At 35.0% G+C, this 20,099-nt stretch overlaps 2 protein-coding genes across 3 annotated transcripts in view; one reads left to right on the top strand and one right to left on the bottom strand.

Moving 5' to 3' along the window:
• Window positions 1–4,423, bottom strand: part of LOC106668249 (sarcospan) — a 39,421-nt gene extending 34,998 nt beyond the window's left edge. The window contains exon 1 of the mRNA XM_014396810.2: window positions 4,283–4,423. The gene's annotated coding sequence lies outside the window, so the exon portion shown is untranslated. The remainder of the gene's footprint in view (window positions 1–4,282) is intronic.
• Window positions 1–20,099, top strand: part of LOC106668248 — an 85,196-nt gene that overhangs the window by 3,635 nt on the left and 61,462 nt on the right. For both annotated transcript variants that reach the window (XM_014396807.2, XM_014396806.2), the window contains exon 2: window positions 7,060–7,155. In XM_014396807.2, the coding sequence (XP_014252293.1) occupies window positions 7,060–7,155 (96 nt within the window). The remainder of the gene's footprint in view (window positions 1–7,059; window positions 7,156–20,099) is intronic.

The raw sequence follows: 20,099 nt of genomic DNA on the forward strand, positions 1-20,099 counted from the left end.
TCTCGGGAGACCACAAGTCGAAATTGAACAGTTAATAAATTCAACCCAGTAATTTATTAAAGCAAAAGTATAAAGATAATTTTAGTTTTGACATCCTTCTATTGCAACTGCATTGCAGATGTAGTTGTATTTATGTGCAATTTTTTCAGTACATATTTTGTGGGTGTAGCTTTTACCGCAAAGCTACTTTTTTATTTTCGACATACATGCTATCACTCATATCACTCAACCCTAGAAGCACCTGTGGTCAATAAAATTATAAAAAAATTAAAGGCATGTTTCATTTTGTTCCTTGATTCCAACGCAAACACGATCAACAAAATGTCAAACAAAAGGACACATAAAATAAAACGACATCAAAAAAACAGGAACAAATTGAGCAGGGAAAGAAACGTAAAAACTAAACGTAGCAGCACTGAAGACCTCGAAGACACACATTGTAATATACGTCATGCCAATACGGAGACAAATCGTACATCAAGGACAAAAAATAAAAATTAGAGAAAGAACATATAAGTTGTGTAGAGACAATAGCAGAAAAGCGATCTTCTACTTCAAGTAATGCCTGACCTTAATATGAAACAAAGCACTGCTTGGATATTAGCCTTGCCAAGACAAGTTCCCATGTAATACATAAAACATGACTGCCCTGTTATATACTAATTTGTCAATAAGTATTACTTAACTAAACAAGTCAATACACGCCACCACCCGTCTTGGTTTTACGATGGTATGTGACTGCCTCAAGGACCTACCCTGGGCAGGTCAGATTTGCCAACTAGAGGTTATTGCTTCGTGAGTAGCCACAGGCTAAACGATCGTATTATCATTTTTCGTGTCTATTTAAAGACCGAATCAGATTGCAACGAAACATTATGTTGGAAGCAATGTTTCATTACCGATGATTATATCAACAGGGTCAGGTTCATACAGACTAGATATGATTCGATCGAACTTTTCTTGGTACTAAAAAAAATAATTTTGCATAATACTCGTCAAAATCAGCTAATAAATGAACCATATTGAGATAGGAAAAAAGTAAAAAAGAATCATCTCGTTCTTTTGCTACAAGGCAAACACGATCAACAAAATATTAAACATAAGATACTCAAAAAATAAAACGATATCACAAAAGTAGAGGAAAGAAACGTACAACTAACAAATCTCTTCAACAAATCAGGAATTAAAACAGCACTGAAGATGATGAACAGAATCGGAAAATTACTAAGGCAAAACATTGTGACTACATCAACTCACTAGACAAAAATATCATATACTCCATAAAATCCGAGTGCAACAAATCCTGCAGACAGGTTGACAAAGAACATAAAAGATTGTTTAGGAACAATGATGGTAAAACTGGCCATACATGGTGCTGAATACAGCTAGAAGCACCATGGTAAAATAGATTATATACGATGGCATGAAACTGCCTGAAAGGTCTACCCCGGGCAGACCAGATTTGCCAATTAGAGGTTATTGTTTTGTGATTGACCACGGGAAAAAAGATCATCATACCACTTTTCGTCTCTATAAATTAGATGTGATTCTATCGAACTCTTGAAACATTGCAATGAAATTATCCATTTATATACTCTGGGAATTGGGAATTTCAGTCGAAGAATGACGATACAAGTCAGACTTTTTTTAAACTTATTTATACTGGTATGCGGGTCTATTCCGTTTGTCTCGCTATCCTAGGTGGTATTTTCAGAAGATAATTTCCCCAAACTAGCAACTAATAGCACGCTAGCACGCCAGTAGCAAAAGCTGTCCTGGTCATGTCTTGTACCAAGCGTAGCCTCCGGATTTAACCTCTGAAGAAATACAAAATAAAAATTGTAATTGTCGTATATAAATGCTTATTTCAATGTTTTTATACATTATTAAAAAAAAAAAAAACAGAAGTTATGTATGTTAAAATGTGAGAGTTCTTGAGCTCATGGGGATGATGAACCTGAAACTAAGGGTAGTTTCCGATCATCCTCATTCTTATGATTTAAATATATTTAATCAAGTCCTTATCGTTTCTATTTGTAATTTACTTTGTCGATAATTTAATCATCTAGATACTTAATACTCAACAAAGACTTCCATTTTAAAGATTACAGCTGAATTGAAAGTGTTTCAAATACATAAAAAACGACGATTAGAGTTGAACAGTTTATAATTTCCGGTTGAACACATCACGTTTCATGAAAAATGCAACTTTTCAATTTCAAGCTTGATAAACAGTTTTATTTTTTAATGTAAGTTTTATTGATCAACTCTCACGACAGGAAAAGTGTCTCGGTATGTCGAAAAGAGGCTGTAAATTAAATATATAAAAAAAACGGTTTCATGTAAATATAAGATTTCTTTCCTTCTGCACATAACATGATTAATGTTCAGTACGGTGGAACTTTTAGAAAGCAAACGTTCAGCTCATGGAGCAGTTCCGCTTATAAACAAAACAGATCTTATTCTCTACCCGGCATAATTGAATCAAGATCATTTCTATTGATTCTATTGGGTTGTCCGGAAAATAATGCAGGATTTTAAGTTTTCATTAAAAAAAATCTATATAAAATATTCTGTTTACGTTTACAGGATTACTCATTTGTATGAATGTCAACACTTATTAATCCTCTTCCAAATGATATTGTTTGTTTACCTCTGTAGCATTCCGCTACTTGGAAATAATTCAGTCATCCTTATAATGTCAAAGCGAGAATTTCGTACGATTTTCTTTTACGAGTTTAAACTCGGCCGAAGCGGAGCCCAAACGGCTAGAAACATTAACCAAGTCTGGGGCGAGGGTTGTGTTAATGAGTGCACTGTGCAAAGGTGGTTTAAAAAATTTCGGGAGGGAGATTTCAGCCTTGAAGATGAAGAAGGTCGTGGAAGGCCTTCCTCTCTTAATGATGATGTTCTGCGATCAGTGGTGGAAGAAAACCCCAAAACAACTGTTCGAGAACTTGCAGAGCAACTCAAAGTCAGTAAAACGACCGTCGCTGACCACCTCAAGGCGATTGGAAAAGTGAAAAAACTCGAAAATTGGGTTCCACACTCATTAAACGATCGCCAAAAAAATCAGCGCTTTGATGTTTGTGCATCACTTCTTTGTCGAAACAAAAATGACCCATTTCTGGCCAGAATTGTTACATGTGACGAAAAGTGGATTCTCTACGATAACACTAGACGTTCTGGACAGTGGCTCGACAAAGGAGAAGCTCCAATACATTTTCCAAAGCCCCCAACTCATCAAAAAAAGGTAATGGTTACGGTATGGTGGGCTTCATTTGGTTTAATACACTACAGCTTCTTAAATCCTGGCGAAACCATCAATGCTGAATCATACTGTAACCAAATTAATACCATGCATCAGAAATTGGCAGTAATGAAGCCCTCTTTGGTCAATCGGAAAGGGCCCATTTTGTTGCATGACAACGCTCGACCACATGTGTCACGTGTAACGTCACAAAAATTATTGGAGCTTGGCTATGAAACTTTGCCTCACCCACCCTACTCTCCGGACCTCTCGCCTACTGACTACCATTTTTTTAGACACCTGGACCACTACTTAGAACACATAATATTCAAAAATCAAACGGAACTGGAAAATGCATTTATTGACTTTATCAATTCTAAAAATTCTGAATTCTACTCAGACGGAATTAATAAGTTACCAACACGTTGGGAGAAATGTATTGAGAGTATGGGAAATTATTTTGATTAAAGAACATTGCTTTAAAGTAACTAGTTTCTTTTTTTTTGTTTAATACCAAAATCCTGCATTATTTTCCGGACAACCCAATAGCATAGATCTTACTTAACGGGCGCGAAATACCTTTGCCGTTGTATATGTTACGATCCCGTAGGGGATGGCTTCAAAACCGTCGACTGCACGTACACAAGTAATCTGATTACACTTCATCAAGAGGAAAGGGTTGTTGGGTGCTATTTTGTTGCTATCTTTCAGGACTGGTCATTTTGGTCTGCCGATTGATAGGCTAAAAACAGTACAACTAACTAAAAAGAAATTCAAAATCGAACTTCATAATGGCGACTACTTTCCATTCATGGGGGAATAAACGTATAAACTAAAAAATCTATTTAAAAAAAAATTGAGAAACAACATTGAAGACCAGGAGCACAATAGGAAAACTATTAATGTAAGACAAAGCCCACCCAAACTTTTGAATGCAGGGACAAATGTATCAGACAGACAGAACGAAAAATAAAAGACAAAGAACATAAAAGATGGTTTAAATACAAGTCGGAAAAAAAATACAGAACTTACCTCATAGAAAGCTATTACAAATCCTTAAAAATACAGGCAAGCATACTACAAACAGGTTCAAAACGGACGGAAAAGAATATAGCTAAAAACTTAGAAACAAACACAACTCATTTAACAGTAAAAAAAACCCCGCAAATACACAAATTAACAACAGCTTACACTGTTTTCACCATTCAAAACACTATGTCAAAATGAAAAGAAAAAGGAACAACGATAACACCGAAACATGTTCCCATCACGATCTGTTATTGTTTACGACCTTCCAGGTCCGCCTTTCCTCGCAGTTTTGGTCTCTCTTATTTCTGCATTTCAGCCTCTTTAACGGACAAAGATCACACCTACGGGGAAAGAAATCCACGGTGTTGTGATATGACCAAAAACAAGCCCAGATCACCTAGCTGACGTTAAGACGAAATCGAACCGTTAATTCAAAACTAATTTATTGAAGCAATAGAACAAAGCTAATTTTGCTTGTAACATATAAACGGAACTGAATTTTAGATTTACATTTTTCATTATATATTGTGGTAAAGGCTATTTTCATATTATCATTCGTCTTTGGGAATACATAGCAAGCCAATACTTCGTTGCCTTTACTTCTCGTCGTGAGGCTAAACAACTCTATAAGCACCTGTAGAATTATAAAAAAAGTAAAAAGAATGATTCATCGTTCCTTGGCTCCAAGGTAAACACGATCAACAAAATATTAAACAAATGATACATCCAAAAATAAAACATAACAAAAGCAGTGGAAAGAAACAAGAAAAAATCTCTTCACAAATTAGGAATCAAAACAGCACTACCACGAACACAACGAGAAAACTACAAGACAAAACATTGACTAAACCAACCCACTCGACAAAAACGTCATATACACCATAACATCCGACTGAGGAGACAAATCTTGCAGGCAGGACGAAAAATAAAAAACTTATCTGTTAGAAAACCATCACGAACCCTGAACAAGGCAAAGTATATATCTTTCTTTAGGGATATAGAGGGTCACTCCAGTGGTCAGTTTTGGGACCAATATTTTTTTAAAATATAAATCCCATAGACAAGAATTTGCAAAATGTGGAAGTTCAAAATCGATACAGATTCTTATAAAAGAGACTTGACAGAATCACATAAAACACTGTAGTGGCTCAATTCTGAAACGCGTCTGACAGACAAATCCAGCAAAGTTAGGCAGACCAAAAAACAACACCCCGAAGACATTGGTTGCTTCCGATCTTGCTGGTCCGCCTATCCTCGCTGTTTCGGTCTGTCTGTTTCCGCATTTCATCCTTTTCAATGGATACAGAACAATTTAACTGGGAAGGAAGACCAAGATGATGAGAAACGAACAAACTCTAGCCTTATCACCTAACAGACCTGTGGACCAAATCGACATTTAAGAATAACATCCTTCAAAGAACTGTATTTTAGATGCTGATGTATTTTTCCGCAATTTTTTTCTTTAAATTTTTTTATTACACGTTTTGTTGCTACTTTATGCTTTTAATATTTGAACTGTTTATTATTTCAATTACTGTATGTTGGGTGAAGAAAAGAACATTACACATTTGTTTTGAAAAAGAACGGTCTGAAGCCCCCTAATTGAATACCATAACGTTTTTGGTCAAAAGTAAATAATAAAAATACAATAAATAACAAAAGAAGAATATATAAAAATAAAATAATAATGAAAATATACCAACATTACTCGAATTACTGAAGTTTAACAGCTATCTGAGGTCAGTTTTTATCACGTGCCACGTTTGATTGAGTTGGTTGATTGTCTTGTGTACACAGGCACGCACGTACGCATAACGCACGCGCACAAACACACATGAGCACGAACAGACAATACAAAAGAAACACTGACACATTCCCACAATCTTACACTCATTTATAAATTTTTGTGAGATGAGCGGTCGTTGACTTATCCAATCTCGCCGGATGTTTAATGGAGATGAATTGAAGACGCATTCATTTCATTCTTGTCTTCACTGGAGGTAAAATCTTTAATAAAACGTAAACTTTTTTTAAATTTTAATTGTTTAATATACATACAGATGTGCTTCTGTTATATAAAACGTGGCGTAGCTTCATCGAAATAGAACCTAATTAGATTGAGACATAATAATCTCAGGAGCCTTGACTTTTCAGTAATTCAAAAAAAGAAGGCGAATCTTATTCTTGACCTGATTACCTAAATTTTAAGAAGAAATATTATTCCCCGATCCCTGCCTATCACACTTACCACTGTTTATCTGTCTGTTTCTAAAAAAACGATAGAGACCGGTGTGTTTCACTTTATTAATTTTCAACGAAGATCTGTCCATTCAGGCCAATTTAAGGGTTTACAAGAAAATTAAAACGTCCACAATTTTGAGACCATGCTTGCTAATTATAATTATTAGCAATCAACTTAATTGTCGAGGTTTAAGGTAAAAATAATAGCTTGTTCTATTATACATTCCACATCAAAGCCATTAAATAATTAGACTCCTCCCACATAATACACAAGTATCTAATTATGTACCTGAAGTTAAAAAAAAAAAAAAAAAAAAAAAAAAAAAAAAAAAAAAAAAAAAAAAAAAAAAAAATTCGACTTGTAATATAACTATACTATCACTATGTGCACTGTAGCAATACAGATCATGTATAAATAATTTTCATGAAAAATTTGCTAAGTGTTACATATTTAATATGGTTATAAATAAATTTTCTCTAGTGTTTTAATATTTATTCCTCAATACCGATTAAAGTACGAATTTTCCCATTTTTTTCAGGAATCGGCATTAAAAAAGAAAAGCAATTCTTGTGTCGGCGGTGATGAAATGCTTCAGGAAGAATCAAAGGACGAGGAAATTCTCCGACTCAGAAAGGTAGGTGACATCTCCCGTTTTTATTATTATCTATTTTAACGAAAGTATTCATTGGATCAAGCCTTGAAATATCGGTATTGTTTGAAAGCAGTTCGGACAGTTATGAAACGGTTAATAATGTCAGATGGTTAGTTGAATTTATGCTGAACTCTGAACTATACAGAACATCTAAAGGGTGAACAATAAGCACGAAGTGGGTTGATAAGGGATGCGGAGTTGCAAAATCAGAAATTTAATAGACGAACGGTTGTAGGAAGAATGCATTTGTTGAGACAGCAGTTTAAATTTGGTGTAAAAGTGGCTGCAGACTGCCAGTGGATAGTTACAACTCATTTTAGGTTCGAACTGACAAGGTATGCAAGTAGACATATATGGATAAAAGAGGAGCTCACGAGGCCTACTGCACCTCGACCTAAGATCTATTGTACTCATCTATTAATTCATTGGCCATTTTCATGTTAGGATCTCCTAGTTGTTAGGATCTTTCCTCCTTAGGATCTTTCTCCTAGTTGTTAGAATCTACACCTACATAGAAGTCACAGATTCATAAAATATTTCTGCAGTTTCCTCTTCTTCCTGGCAGTATCTGCACAGTGTTTCTTCTGTGTGTATTTCTATGCAGTGCTTCTTAGGCGGCAAAGCCCCTGTCAGGAGTCCAATTTATAAATCCCTCAAAACGGAAGGCGTAGGAACTGTAAATCTCTGCAGGTAGGTTTTAAGGAAAATTATTGGCCTCTGTACCGGCCACTGCTCTCATAACTATCATCTTAAGAAAAGGGGCAAAGCTGACACAGAAACATGCCAGCTCTGTCAGGAGGAACTAGAGACACCGGCATGCGAATATATAGCATTAGCCCGTTTATGGTACAACGACTTTGGTAAGACATTTCTTATACCAATAACACATTTTTCAATGCATGGATATAAACTATAGACCTGTTAAGGTCGCAGTGGAGGAAAGAACTGTCTTCTGCTTCAACCCCCCCCCACCTTATAAAATGTCTCTAATTATTGATTCATGGAGGGTCACAGTGAATTTGTTAAAGTGTTGCCGGTTTCCTCCCGTTCATCCAATCTTATTTTCTTTCTGGAATTGCTTTCATTACGTGATTTCAGTTGGAGTTTAAGAAAACGCTAAGAGGGAAACATCTAAATCTACATGTGGTATACATATTCAGACTGCTATGCTGTTATCAGGCGATAAAAATATCTCTTTAGACGACACCACTAGAAAAAGGACAAAAATAGTGACATCATGACTGTCCCTTAACAAGGGTTTCATTGTACTGTGGTTTACTGTTGTCGGCGGTAGAAATAATTTCTGATTATGGTGATGTTGCTGGTTTTTCCGTAGACACTCCTGTTGCACCAACAAAGCTGGCTTATGACGATCCAAGGTAGTACACTGGTTCCTGTTAAACGATGCTAAAATATTTAAGAAACCTTTTATTTTATGTAAGGTATTGGTTGAGATAAAAAAAAGTCAGTGTCACGAGCGGGATTGGAACTCACGACCTTCGGCTAAATACGCCGCTGCTCTACCAATTGAGCTATTGCGACTTCAATCCACTTGGACACCGACTTCCCATCTCAATCCACCTTCCGAATTTTCCCTCCTTTTTACCATTTTTCAATTTTTTTTGTAGCCCATTACAGTTTCGTTACCATTGAAAACATCCATTTTGTGGTAATTTTGGAACTTTCTCCTTTGCGCTTCTCTGTGTGTGCCTAGCTCTTTGTAAATGTTGAGCAAATTGCTTCGAATCTCCAATGGGGAATAATAAAATTTGCCCGGTAAGCGCAATGTGCCTGCCATAACCATTTGAGCAATATGGCTTTCAATTTTTCTTCGGAAGGACATCTCATCATTTTCTTATAAATACGACCACCACGTTACAAGCCTCCAGGACGTCCCAGACATTTACTGCGGAAACCGACCGAGCTGCTCACAACGCAATCCTGAATCGTCGGAAATCTGCTACATCAGGAAGAACAGCTATTTGCGGATTAAAGAGAAAATCTTGTTTTGTTGGAATTTGTTGGATAGAGTTTTAAGTTACTTAAGAATGAACAATTGATTAATTTCCTACCTAAATATCTTCCCGTTAAGGTTGCTTTTGTAGTCAGCTTGATTGCGGGTAATGTTTTTGTTTTAACTCTTTGACTTGCTTTCGAATTGCATGCTAAGGTCTATAGTTACAGTACATGGTACTTTGATTATTTGGAGATCGTGAGATGCGGTCTGGTGTGACGGTAGGTTAGAACGTAGGTTTAGAACGGTCACTAAAACCACACATTAGTACATATGGCACTGTGAATCTGGCAACCCTGACGTTCATAAAATGCACGATGACAAATTCTGCCATTACATAAGGAAAGCTTCGACTCAGCTGACGAATCTGCAGAGGACAATATGTAATCAGTATCCTGCAGGACAGGGGATCGACACTATCTACATGTTATCTTGATGTGATTGATTGCTTTGATATTTTAATTACATGTACAAATGATCAGGGATAATACAAATTTGAAGGAAAGAAAAACCAATCAGTTCCTCTGTACGTCCGAGGAGGTTTTCAATTCCCTTCATCAGCACATTGAAATTTTTTCTAATGATTTAAACCGTTAACAAATTCCTATGGGGTATATTCTTCGAAAGCTTGTCGAATGAAATAAGCGTTTTTCTTTTTTTTTAGCACAAGCATTCTTTAATAAATAAATATCTAGATGCACATGCCAAAAACATTCCTGTGGAAACTTGAACCCTGAGAGGGGTGAGTTAGTGTGCTGATGCTCTTTGCTAAGCTGACAGCCGATACAATATCTTGTTCAGAGTGTTGTCCACACCTCTTTTTATGTTAGGTTAGTAGAATTTCCCATTAATTAGTCTACCAATCCCAACGCCTGGATGTGATAGATTCTATTTGTACATTTATTTTGTACAAATTTATTTGCAACTGAAGTTGTTGAGAAGATTCAACACGTCCGACATACCAAAAATGGTCGGAAAAAAAACACATTAGGAATTAAGCTAAACTACAGTTTAGTTTTCATGTCGTGCACATCTAAATATTGACGATACTGCAGCTGTTGTAGAAAAACGTTTGTGTCTTTGTCCCGACCCTATAAGATTCTGATCACGATCCTTCTATTGTCAGGCATCAACTCTCACCTTTTGTAAGGGACCGCTGGGGGAAAACATAGATAACTAGCCTTTTTTTGTGTAAAATAAAAGGAATCAAAATTTATTAAACAGCGTGTACAGTAATCAGCGTTCTGTCCCACTTTTCATAAGGACATGTTTTATGGTCGCTCAGACCCTTGTCAATGACCTGTAACTTTCCCCCTTGATGGGCTTTTCATTGATTTTTATTTGGTCCACATAAAATAAAATGGAAGACATATCGATTCTTTAAACTGCCCGTAATGAGTTTTGATAGATTCATCCAATTTCATTTTGTTTGGCAAAATACAAGTCCAAATGTTTGCATTTGAGTTTCTGTTGTGAACAGTCACATCCAAAGATCAACGTTCTTAAGATTATGAAAGGATTTTCTAACAATCCATAAGATTGTTACCTATCTTGTAGCACATTGAAATAAACTGCTCAAAACTGAATAGGGATATTGCCAATTTTGTTTGTAGTATTTACTTTTCCTAGCATTTTTATTTTATTTTTATATAATTGCATTAAAATTTATTAGAAATTATTATGCTTCCTGAAGGAAAATTTAATTAATGGATTTTGAAAAATTATAAAATAGAAGGTTTTAATTCCTTGACTTTGTTTATTGAACACAATAATTTTTTTAAACCCTTAATATGGAGTATAACGTCCTCTGATAGCTAAAACCTCTGTGCACCTGTTAGGCATACTGTTAACAGGTCAACTGGCTGCGTATGGCGATCGAAAAGCCTCTGCAACGCATCCCACATTTGCTCAATGGGATTGAGGTCTGGAGACTATGGGAAAGAGGCAGATGGGAAATTCCCAGGTTTTTCTAAACATTGATGAACAACTCTGCCTGGCATGGTCTGGAATTGTCATCCAAAAATCGAAAATCCCTGTCAGTGAAATCCTAGTTTGAGGGAGATCCTCGATGATTTCTTGGACAACGGACTGCGGTGAAGTTGGCTTCAACAATGTGGAGTCCAGTTAGTCCTCCAGCGTAAATCCCAGCCCAGACCATTACTCCGCCTCCTCCAAACTGCTCTGAAGGGAGCACGAACTGGGGCATTGTACGCATCCCCTGTTCTCGATAGACTCTTCGGCGCCTGCTGTTACTATAAAGACAGATACGCGACTCATCATTAAATATATCAACATTTCGATTGGTGTTCTCTTTTAGGGGCTCGGTGCACCCTATTCTCCTGAGTTGTGTTGGTGGCGGGCTGTTGCTGCAGATCGTTTCAAAGGGGCATTCGATGTGATGCCATATTCCCACAAATGATTATCGTTTGGGTTGATAAAAGCTTTGCCAAAACATCTTGTACTTAATTTAGGATCTGGCAGTCACTGTGGAAAGGGTTTCGTCTTGCAGCAGTGACAATATTTCTGTCCTCCCTTAGCGACGTAATATGCTGAGATCCACTGCTAGGCTTCCTATTGGCACTTTCTGTCTCTCGGAATCGGGCTAAAGTTAGGGAGACGAAGCTCTGAGAAACGCCAACTGCCTCTGCGATATCCATGTGCTGGTGACCTCGATGAAGCCCATTCAAGATGAACCATGGCTGAAGAGAATACAACTGGATTTCTGGATTTTCTAATATTTTCAATCACTGTGGGAATATGCAAGTCTGTCACCTTAGAAACCTATTTTGCACAACCTGCAGTTGGTGATGTTCGCCCAAGAAGCCCTTAAAGCTTTTAATTACAAATTTTAACATATCAAATAACATCAACAATTATCCTTTAATAATATATTTTACGACAGTCATTTTTCAATGTTCAGTTAGTCAAATTTCTCACTTCTTTGCCTACTCATGATTAAAATCGTAGTAACACCTTGACGCCGGATTGACTCCTTCCGTGCGGAGGACAAAGGGAGGGCGGAATAAAGGGTTGTAAATTTCATCATCCCCGTTTCCTGTCTATTGAGCACAATACCCTTGACGGTCTTACCTGACTCCAAACTCCGACTCGTAGAACCCGGTGGTTAAACCTTTATCTCTCCCCTTTCCACTCGCTCTGCACTGACTCACATCGAGGGAAGGAACGGTTCCAGGGGAAGGAACCAGATCATAACACGCGAATAATGTTTCTTTCGGTTCCAACACGCAGATAATATATTCTTATTTACTGGAAACCGGGTAACGGAACCGAGTGAAAAAATCCCATGTCCTATATGGAAGGTTTTTCGCATACAAACAGTGAGAAATTTTTAACGCTTCGCTTAACGTTCAATGAATCAAGAAATCGTAGCAAAACTGTATTCGATCGAATCATTTGCGAAAAAAAACTCTGAAAAGAACGAGAAACTATTTCAGCCTCTAAGACTTTTCTATTAAGGAGATCAAAATATTGTTCGACCATATAGGATTATTCTTGTTATACTTGTTCTGAGTTTAACAAAGAAAAACAAAGCAAAAGAAAAGACTAAGTCCGTTTAGAGACGTCACCTTTGTAGTAGATTACACCGCCTTTCACTGTTATGACTTCTTTCTCGAGTAAATATTGTCTAAATGATTTACTACTTTATTACTCATTAAATATTTTTAATGTAATATTGTATTTACAATTATTTCACCTCTCAAGAAGTATTAATGAAGTTGAGGTAGGAAGTTTTATAATTTTTAGCGATATTATCTGTAAAGAAAATTGAAGGCTTCCGAAACGGTCTGTGAACTCGAAAAGGAGGGTTCACTCAATGAGCGGAATGTGCAGAGGTGGTTTGAAAAGTTCGAAAGTCAAGGTAATTTGCTAAAAAAAGTCGAACAACCTGCGATCAGCGGGGCGCTTTTGAGGCCGACCCTGCAAAAAGCATTCAACTCTGGAACGGACTTTTAGGGATTAGGTTTGTAGAGAATTTCCACGTGAGCTTACAAAGCAGGGAACATTGACTGGAAACATGCCCGGTTGACCCTTTCCAAAAATCCAATGAGCGGTACCGCTAGGAACTTCAAGATGGCAATTAACTATCGAATACGATGATTTCGACGCCACGATTCAAAATAATCTGTCGGCAATTAGGGTATTCACGCAAGTCTTATTGCTAACTTGTATATGTAATATCTATGATTGTGGCTGGAACTATGAGAGTTCGTGTTGCCTATCACATTTGGGAGATCGTCGTACAACTTAGCGATTTCTTCTTCCGGGTGTTTTGAAGAAGGAGCATAGACTTGGTTCCGGGTTGAATTTCTATTTCCTTTGCTTTTTGTTCGGTAGAATTCAATTCTGTCTGTGGTCCATTGAAATGAGACGTATTCATAGCACATAGTAAAAGTAGTACGACAATAGTAAAACTATACCTGAACGACTTAATCGAGATTTGCTAGCACGTTTATGAAAGTAATTGAAATACTTTCTGATGTCTTTTGTGCTGATTTTCGTGATTAATCTAGCTTTGTCATAAAATTAACCTTCTCTAATTTTTTATTTTTTATTTCAAAATAACCTTCTTTAAACCATAAAAAATAGATGATGTTATGAAATAAGCATGTAAAGTAAGATTCGTATATTTGCGAATGTTTAAATGTATAAAATAAATGGGCTCTAAGAAGATGAAAAGAAAATAATTACAATTAATACCTATCTAAAATTATATAAATTAAATTTAATAGAATAGAATTAATGTTTATTCTCAATAATATCTTAATTCTTTTAAAGCCCAGTTATTGTATATTAAAAATTTTCATATATACAGGACTTTTACTGTACAAGCTTATATTTATACCATCTCTTACGGTTTTGTTTTAATGCCTTAAATAAAGGGTTTATTTAAAATTAAAAAAAGATTAATTTGAAGTTAAAAAGGGTCAATTTGATGAAAAAAGCTATAGGAATTAAAGATTTTTAAGAATATAAAATAACTGATCTAGAAAATGAATACTTATGCTATTTAAATGCTTATATTTCATACCATGCATAAACATTTTTAACGCTTTAAAGAAAGGGTTAAATTGAAGTTAGAAAGGGTTCATTTAAAGGTAAAAAGGGTTTATTTGAAATTAAAAAAGGTTAATTTGAAGGTCAATCGGGTTTATTTTAAATTTTAAAGTTAATTTGAAGTGCAAAAGAGTTTATTTAAAATGTAAAAAGACCAATTTGAAGTTAAAAAGAGAAAATTTGCAATTAAAGAATGTAGTTTGAAGTTAAAAATTGTTCTTTGAAGGAAAAAAGCTATAATAATTCCAGATTTTTTTTAAAATATAGACTAATTACCCTATAAAATGAATGCTTATACTTTTATGCTAATATTTCATACCTTCTTCCAAGTTGTTTAAATGTTTTTAAAGAAAGGTTAATTTGAAATTAAATAGTGTTAAATTGAAATTAAAAAGGGTTAATTCAGAGTTAAACAAATTTTTATTTTATTTAAAAAGGTCAATTTGTACTTAAAAAAGGAGAATTTGAAAAAAAATTTAAAAGGGTTAATTTGAAATTAAAACGTATTACTGGAAATTAAATAGGTAAATTTGATGTTAAAAAGGGGGAATTTGAAATAAAAAGAAGATTATTTGATTTTAAAAACGGTTAATTTGAAGTTTAAAATGGTTTATTAAAAATAAAAAGCCGAAGGTCGTGGTTTGAATCCCGCTCGTGAGACTGACTTTTTTATCTCAACTTAAAACCTTAATTAATTGAATGATATTAATTGGTCAAGCGGACCACGAAAAATAGTCCTTTGACTGGAAAAGCTATAATAATTCGAGTTTGTTTACAAATATAAAATAAATAGTTGGTCTATAACATGAATGTATTTACATGAATACTTAATTATATGCTAATATCTCATACCTTCTCCTAAGTTTTTAATGCTTTAAAAGTGTTTATTTGAAATGAACAAGGGTTAATTTGTAGTTAAAACTGGTTTATTTGAAATTAAAAATGTTAATTTGAAGTTAAAAATGGTTAAATTGACCGACAAAGAGCTGAATAAAAAGTTATTAGTTGGAAATCGTTTGATGATATGTAATCTAATCTTACGCTTAGACCACCTTGTTTTGTCGGTCCTTGTTTTCCAAACTAACTTATCCTTTCATGAACACTTTACTTATGTATGATGTAAATGTATACTTTTATGAAATAGCATATCTGTTCTCCGGTGAAAAGACCCCAAACGATGTCGAGTATATTAGTTCTTAAAATAGCACACTTTCGTATTTAAACCTCTTGGTTTATAACTTTAAACACAATTTAGTCTGCGTGATTACTGTTAATTATTATTATTATTATTGTACTTTACTATTATAAATTCAGATAGCAACTTACAAGTGAAATAAAAGAAAAAAATTCAAATCTGAAACTGGCAACCTCTGTGCTCCAGAAGGACGAGTGAAAGTTATCTTTGACATGCACTACTAGATGTTTCATTTAAATTTTTATTTAATATTAGTTATTATATATTCTGGTTATTTTAAACTTAGTTTTAACTTTAAACTTAACGTTAGAATAACACTAACTCGCACACAGACACATACACTCATATTTTCCCACTTAGACGCTTCCGGGTCTCATCATTTCGTTCCAGTGGAACAAGAAGTAATACGTGACCCCAATGCATAGTTCAATTTTAATTTTCCCCCTGATAATGATAGTTATGAGCGAGCCGGGTCCTTCATAAATCAGGTACTTTTAAGTTTAATTGCTGGATATCTTTAGTATCACTTGATTAATTACTTTGATTAATGAACTGATCCAATATGCCCGTCAAGCCTGGAATTGCAGATATAAATTAGTTCAGGAATTTAATTTTTAATTTAATGCTTTTTGCTTTCTATATTTCATTTGTTTATTTTTTAAATAAGGATTAGTGGATTATTTCTTATAATTTAGTAAATTAATATTCTTATAATTTCATGATTTTCATGTAAGACAATTGCCATATTTTGTTTATTTGTGTCGTTACCGGTTTTAGTCATAACCAATGTTGATTTTATTTCTTTTTTTTCTATTTTTTCTTTACATTTTTCTATTCATTTTTCATTTCTTTATTCTTATTAATTTTTATTTTATCCTTTAGTGTAAATTAGTTTTCATTTTCAGTTTATGCTTAATTAATTGTAGTTCTTTTTATTATTATAACATTTTATATACATATATTCTTTTTTCTTTTTGCAACGACCTCCGACAGGCGTACTTTGTCCATGTGTACTTTCTTTCCTATTGTTCTAAATATTATTACTGTAAATAAAAGTATCTTCTCTCCCTCCCTCCCTCCCGCCATTTCTCTCTCTCTCCCCTCTCTCGCTCCCTCTCCCTCCCTCTCTCTTTCTCATCTCACTCTCTCACCCTTTCCCTCTCTTTTCTTCTCATCTCACTCTATCAATCTCACTCTCTCACCAACTCTCTCCCCTTCTCACCATCTCTCTCTCTCCTCTTTGCCCCCTCCCTCTAGTATTATTAGGTGGGGAGGGGGTGAGTTTGAGTTAATGCGTCACCAAATTTTCTCACCCCATAGTTTTTCCCAAGGATTTTAACTAGTGGAATTTTTTTAAGGCGGAATTTTAATGAAGCTTGATGGTCTATTTTGTAATGTATTTAAAGGCAAAAACTTTTAAAAATAAATAATAGCACCTAGATCCTTGGTCAAAATCCAATGAATTGCGAATTTTTGGAGATTTCTCTATTCAGGTTGAGGATTATTTTTAATGTTGTTTAAAGGTGTTTTTCCGCAACTTTAGGATCCCTGGGAAAAACTGTAGGCGGTTACCATTGAAGCTTTTTTTATTCAATAGCCCTTTGTCTTAAGGAAAAGCGGGTGTCGCAATCTCTCAGGTACACCCGGTCGAAAAATCGTTTTGTCATATGGAAGTGAAAGCTGGAGCTAGTCCCGGAATCAATTATTAATAGGAGGAAATCGCTTATTGGATATTGATTGCTGAATCACAACGTTTTGCTCTCGAATCGTTACCGTTTAATGATTTCCATACTTCGCCGGCTTTCCTTTTTCTTTGATAGAAAACCGTCACTTTTGTATTTCACCTTGGAATTACAACTTTACGCGGCGTGACCGTAATTTCTCGGTTCAATAAAGGGATATTTTTCTCCTCTGATGTACACGAAAGTATAATTAAAACGATATTATGTGGCGGATAAATAAATCGGTAAACTGAGAACGAATTGGTCTTGGAAGTCGAAAAATAAATATCAAACAATTTCTTGCAACAACAAAATACTGTGCAATAATAAAAAAAAAGATATAAAATCCTTGTAAGTTGATTGAGAAAAAGGAAAGTCAGGCGATGGCGTCAATACAACGGATAATACTCTGTAAACGGATATTAACCTACTGAAAAAATAGAAAGATAATGTAAAACAATGAAACCCAATCTAGAAAATCTAGTAGGAGATAATTAATCCCAAATTCCCTTTGGCTTGAACTTTTCCCATAAGAAGCCCTCGCGGGTCAGAAAAAACAATCAACTCTCGGAAATTGATCTTATTACCAGGAAATTTTCTCAAAAGACCACCGAAAGAGTTGGTTAAACTAGCGTATCTAATTAATGCAGCAATCAGGCTGCGACAAGTCCCCAACGGAAAACCAGCGAAGTTGGATCTTTATCGACCCATATCGCTCGTTTTTTCAACCGATCAAAAACTCAGAAGAAAGAGGACTGGTATTGATCAGTAAATCAAGTGAAAGAAAAATATTCAACAATAGAACCATTATAGATAAAGCTTTAGTGGTGAAAAGTACAGACTAATTAAGCTATAAAGGTATAAAGCCCACTTAAGTTATTAATCTTTCTATATGGTACTAATAAAATCAATGTAGCTACATTAAATTTCTTGAATCAGTACTGGGTCCGTCTTCACTCGCTGGTTTGAGTAGTTCAACAAACCCGCGAGTGAAGATGGTCCCCAAATTTGATGTTGGGTGTTGGTCTGCAAGTCGATTAACTCAAGCTGAACCGGCATTGGACCATCTTCACTCGGGGGTTTGTTGAACTACTCAAACCAGCGAGTGAAGACGGACCCAATGCCGGTTCAGCATGAGTTAATCGGCTTGCAGGCCAACACCCAGCATCAACTTTAACATTAAATTTGGCTGATGAATTTGCAGTTAGATATTACAGTTAGAATTTAATGACAGAAGCTTGCAAACCCGTAGACTATAGAAACGTCCCGATCGCTAAGCCTCTTAGAAGTAAATCAGCTTTAGAGCTTATCCCCTTAGCAGGAAAACCTAAAATCCGATAGTTTATAACCGATGAACTAATTAGTAGTAGGTCATCTCTGACCAATTTTGAATAATTTCCATATGAATTGAACCCTTCTCACAGCTGACATTGTTCTCCCTATAGGTTCTCTATAGTTAGCCCGTTGTAATTGCGTATTTTCTAATTTAATTGTGGGTCGAACAATTTGTGAAACTATAACTGGACGAGTGGGAAGTAGAGCGGGACCGGAAGTATCTGGTTATACCATCCTACTCCTGTGTTCGGTTTCTTAGAGTTGCTGGGTAGTTTTTATCTTTTTTTTTTTTTTTTTTGCTAATATCCATTTCCTTGATCTTATCCAATCTTGCCGTCCTTAACTTCTTAACGCTCTTTTTATATTTTAAAATCAGCATTAGGAAAATTTTGGTCTTTCACATAGTTTAATTGCTAAAAAAAGTCTTGGGCCTATTATTTCTATTGATATTTTATATTGGTTGATTCAAATAGAAACAAAGTGCAAAAATTCAACTAAAAAACTGAAATTTAAAGTATTCATTTTAAGTATTTGCTAAAAACTCTAGGGGCAAAAATTAATATCAAATTATAGAACTAATTAATTACTAATTACTAACTGTTTTCATATTGTTGTTACTTCATATTATGCATTAACTTGACTGAAGTTGGGTAATATCCCTAGTTAAAGTAACTTCAAAGAATAAACGCATCTAGTCGTAAATTAAGTACGACAATCTGCTGTAATTTGATATTTATTTCCGTCCTTAAAGTGAGTTGATCTTTAGTAGGATTATTTTTGTACACCCTTTCTTTATGTTTTGCCTGGTGTTTGTTCGCGGAAGAGATTCAAATGTGATATAAAACGTCGGGGTCATGTTATTATAACAAAGCGCTGATGGTGTCACATCAAACGGAAGGCTGAGATCAGTGATGAGGTCAGTGGAATTAGTGCATGGACGAAAGTAAGTCAACATTTGATAATAAAAACTCTTCCAAATCATAAAATATTCGGACAATGTTACAAATTATTTAGCAGGTCAGTGTATATTATCAATAATTTATTGAGGTTTTCTCTGGATATTTAACAAGAAAACTCCCCTATATTGCACTTAAACATGTGCTAAATTCATGGTTTGCCCTAAATTGCAAATTTATTTTTATTATTCTTATATTGCATTCTTTGGCAATTCTGTCAGGTATTTTAATGGATAACTTCTTTAGATTGATTGATGATTTGGATTGATTTTCTTTTTACAGTTGCATAATGATTGTAGGAACCGTATACATGTTATTTCCTGCCTTTTATGTTGTTATGACTGACTGAGACGTCTGGTTCTATTCTTTCCAGACGTTATTTTTGTTAACTACCTTCCTTTGAGAACGCTGTTAACCCGAAACGACTATCAAGACCGACAAAGAGACCGGAGATGAGGAATTTTCTACACGATCTTTGTTTACGTATAAATAGAAAAAAGTTAATCAAGTAATAGGGCAAGAGAAAATCGTCGTGACACTTCCCGAGTTATTTTCATTTCTTCTTACTTCGCCCTGGATGAATTGGACGACTATGTTAACATTACATAGGACAGCAATCAAGAATATTC

This window comes from Cimex lectularius, unplaced genomic scaffold, assembly GCF_000648675.2.
Source record: "Cimex lectularius strain Harlan isolate CLEC.00 unplaced genomic scaffold, Clec_2.1 scaffold71, whole genome shotgun sequence".
NCBI lineage: Eukaryota > Metazoa > Arthropoda > Insecta > Hemiptera > Cimicidae > Cimex > Cimex lectularius.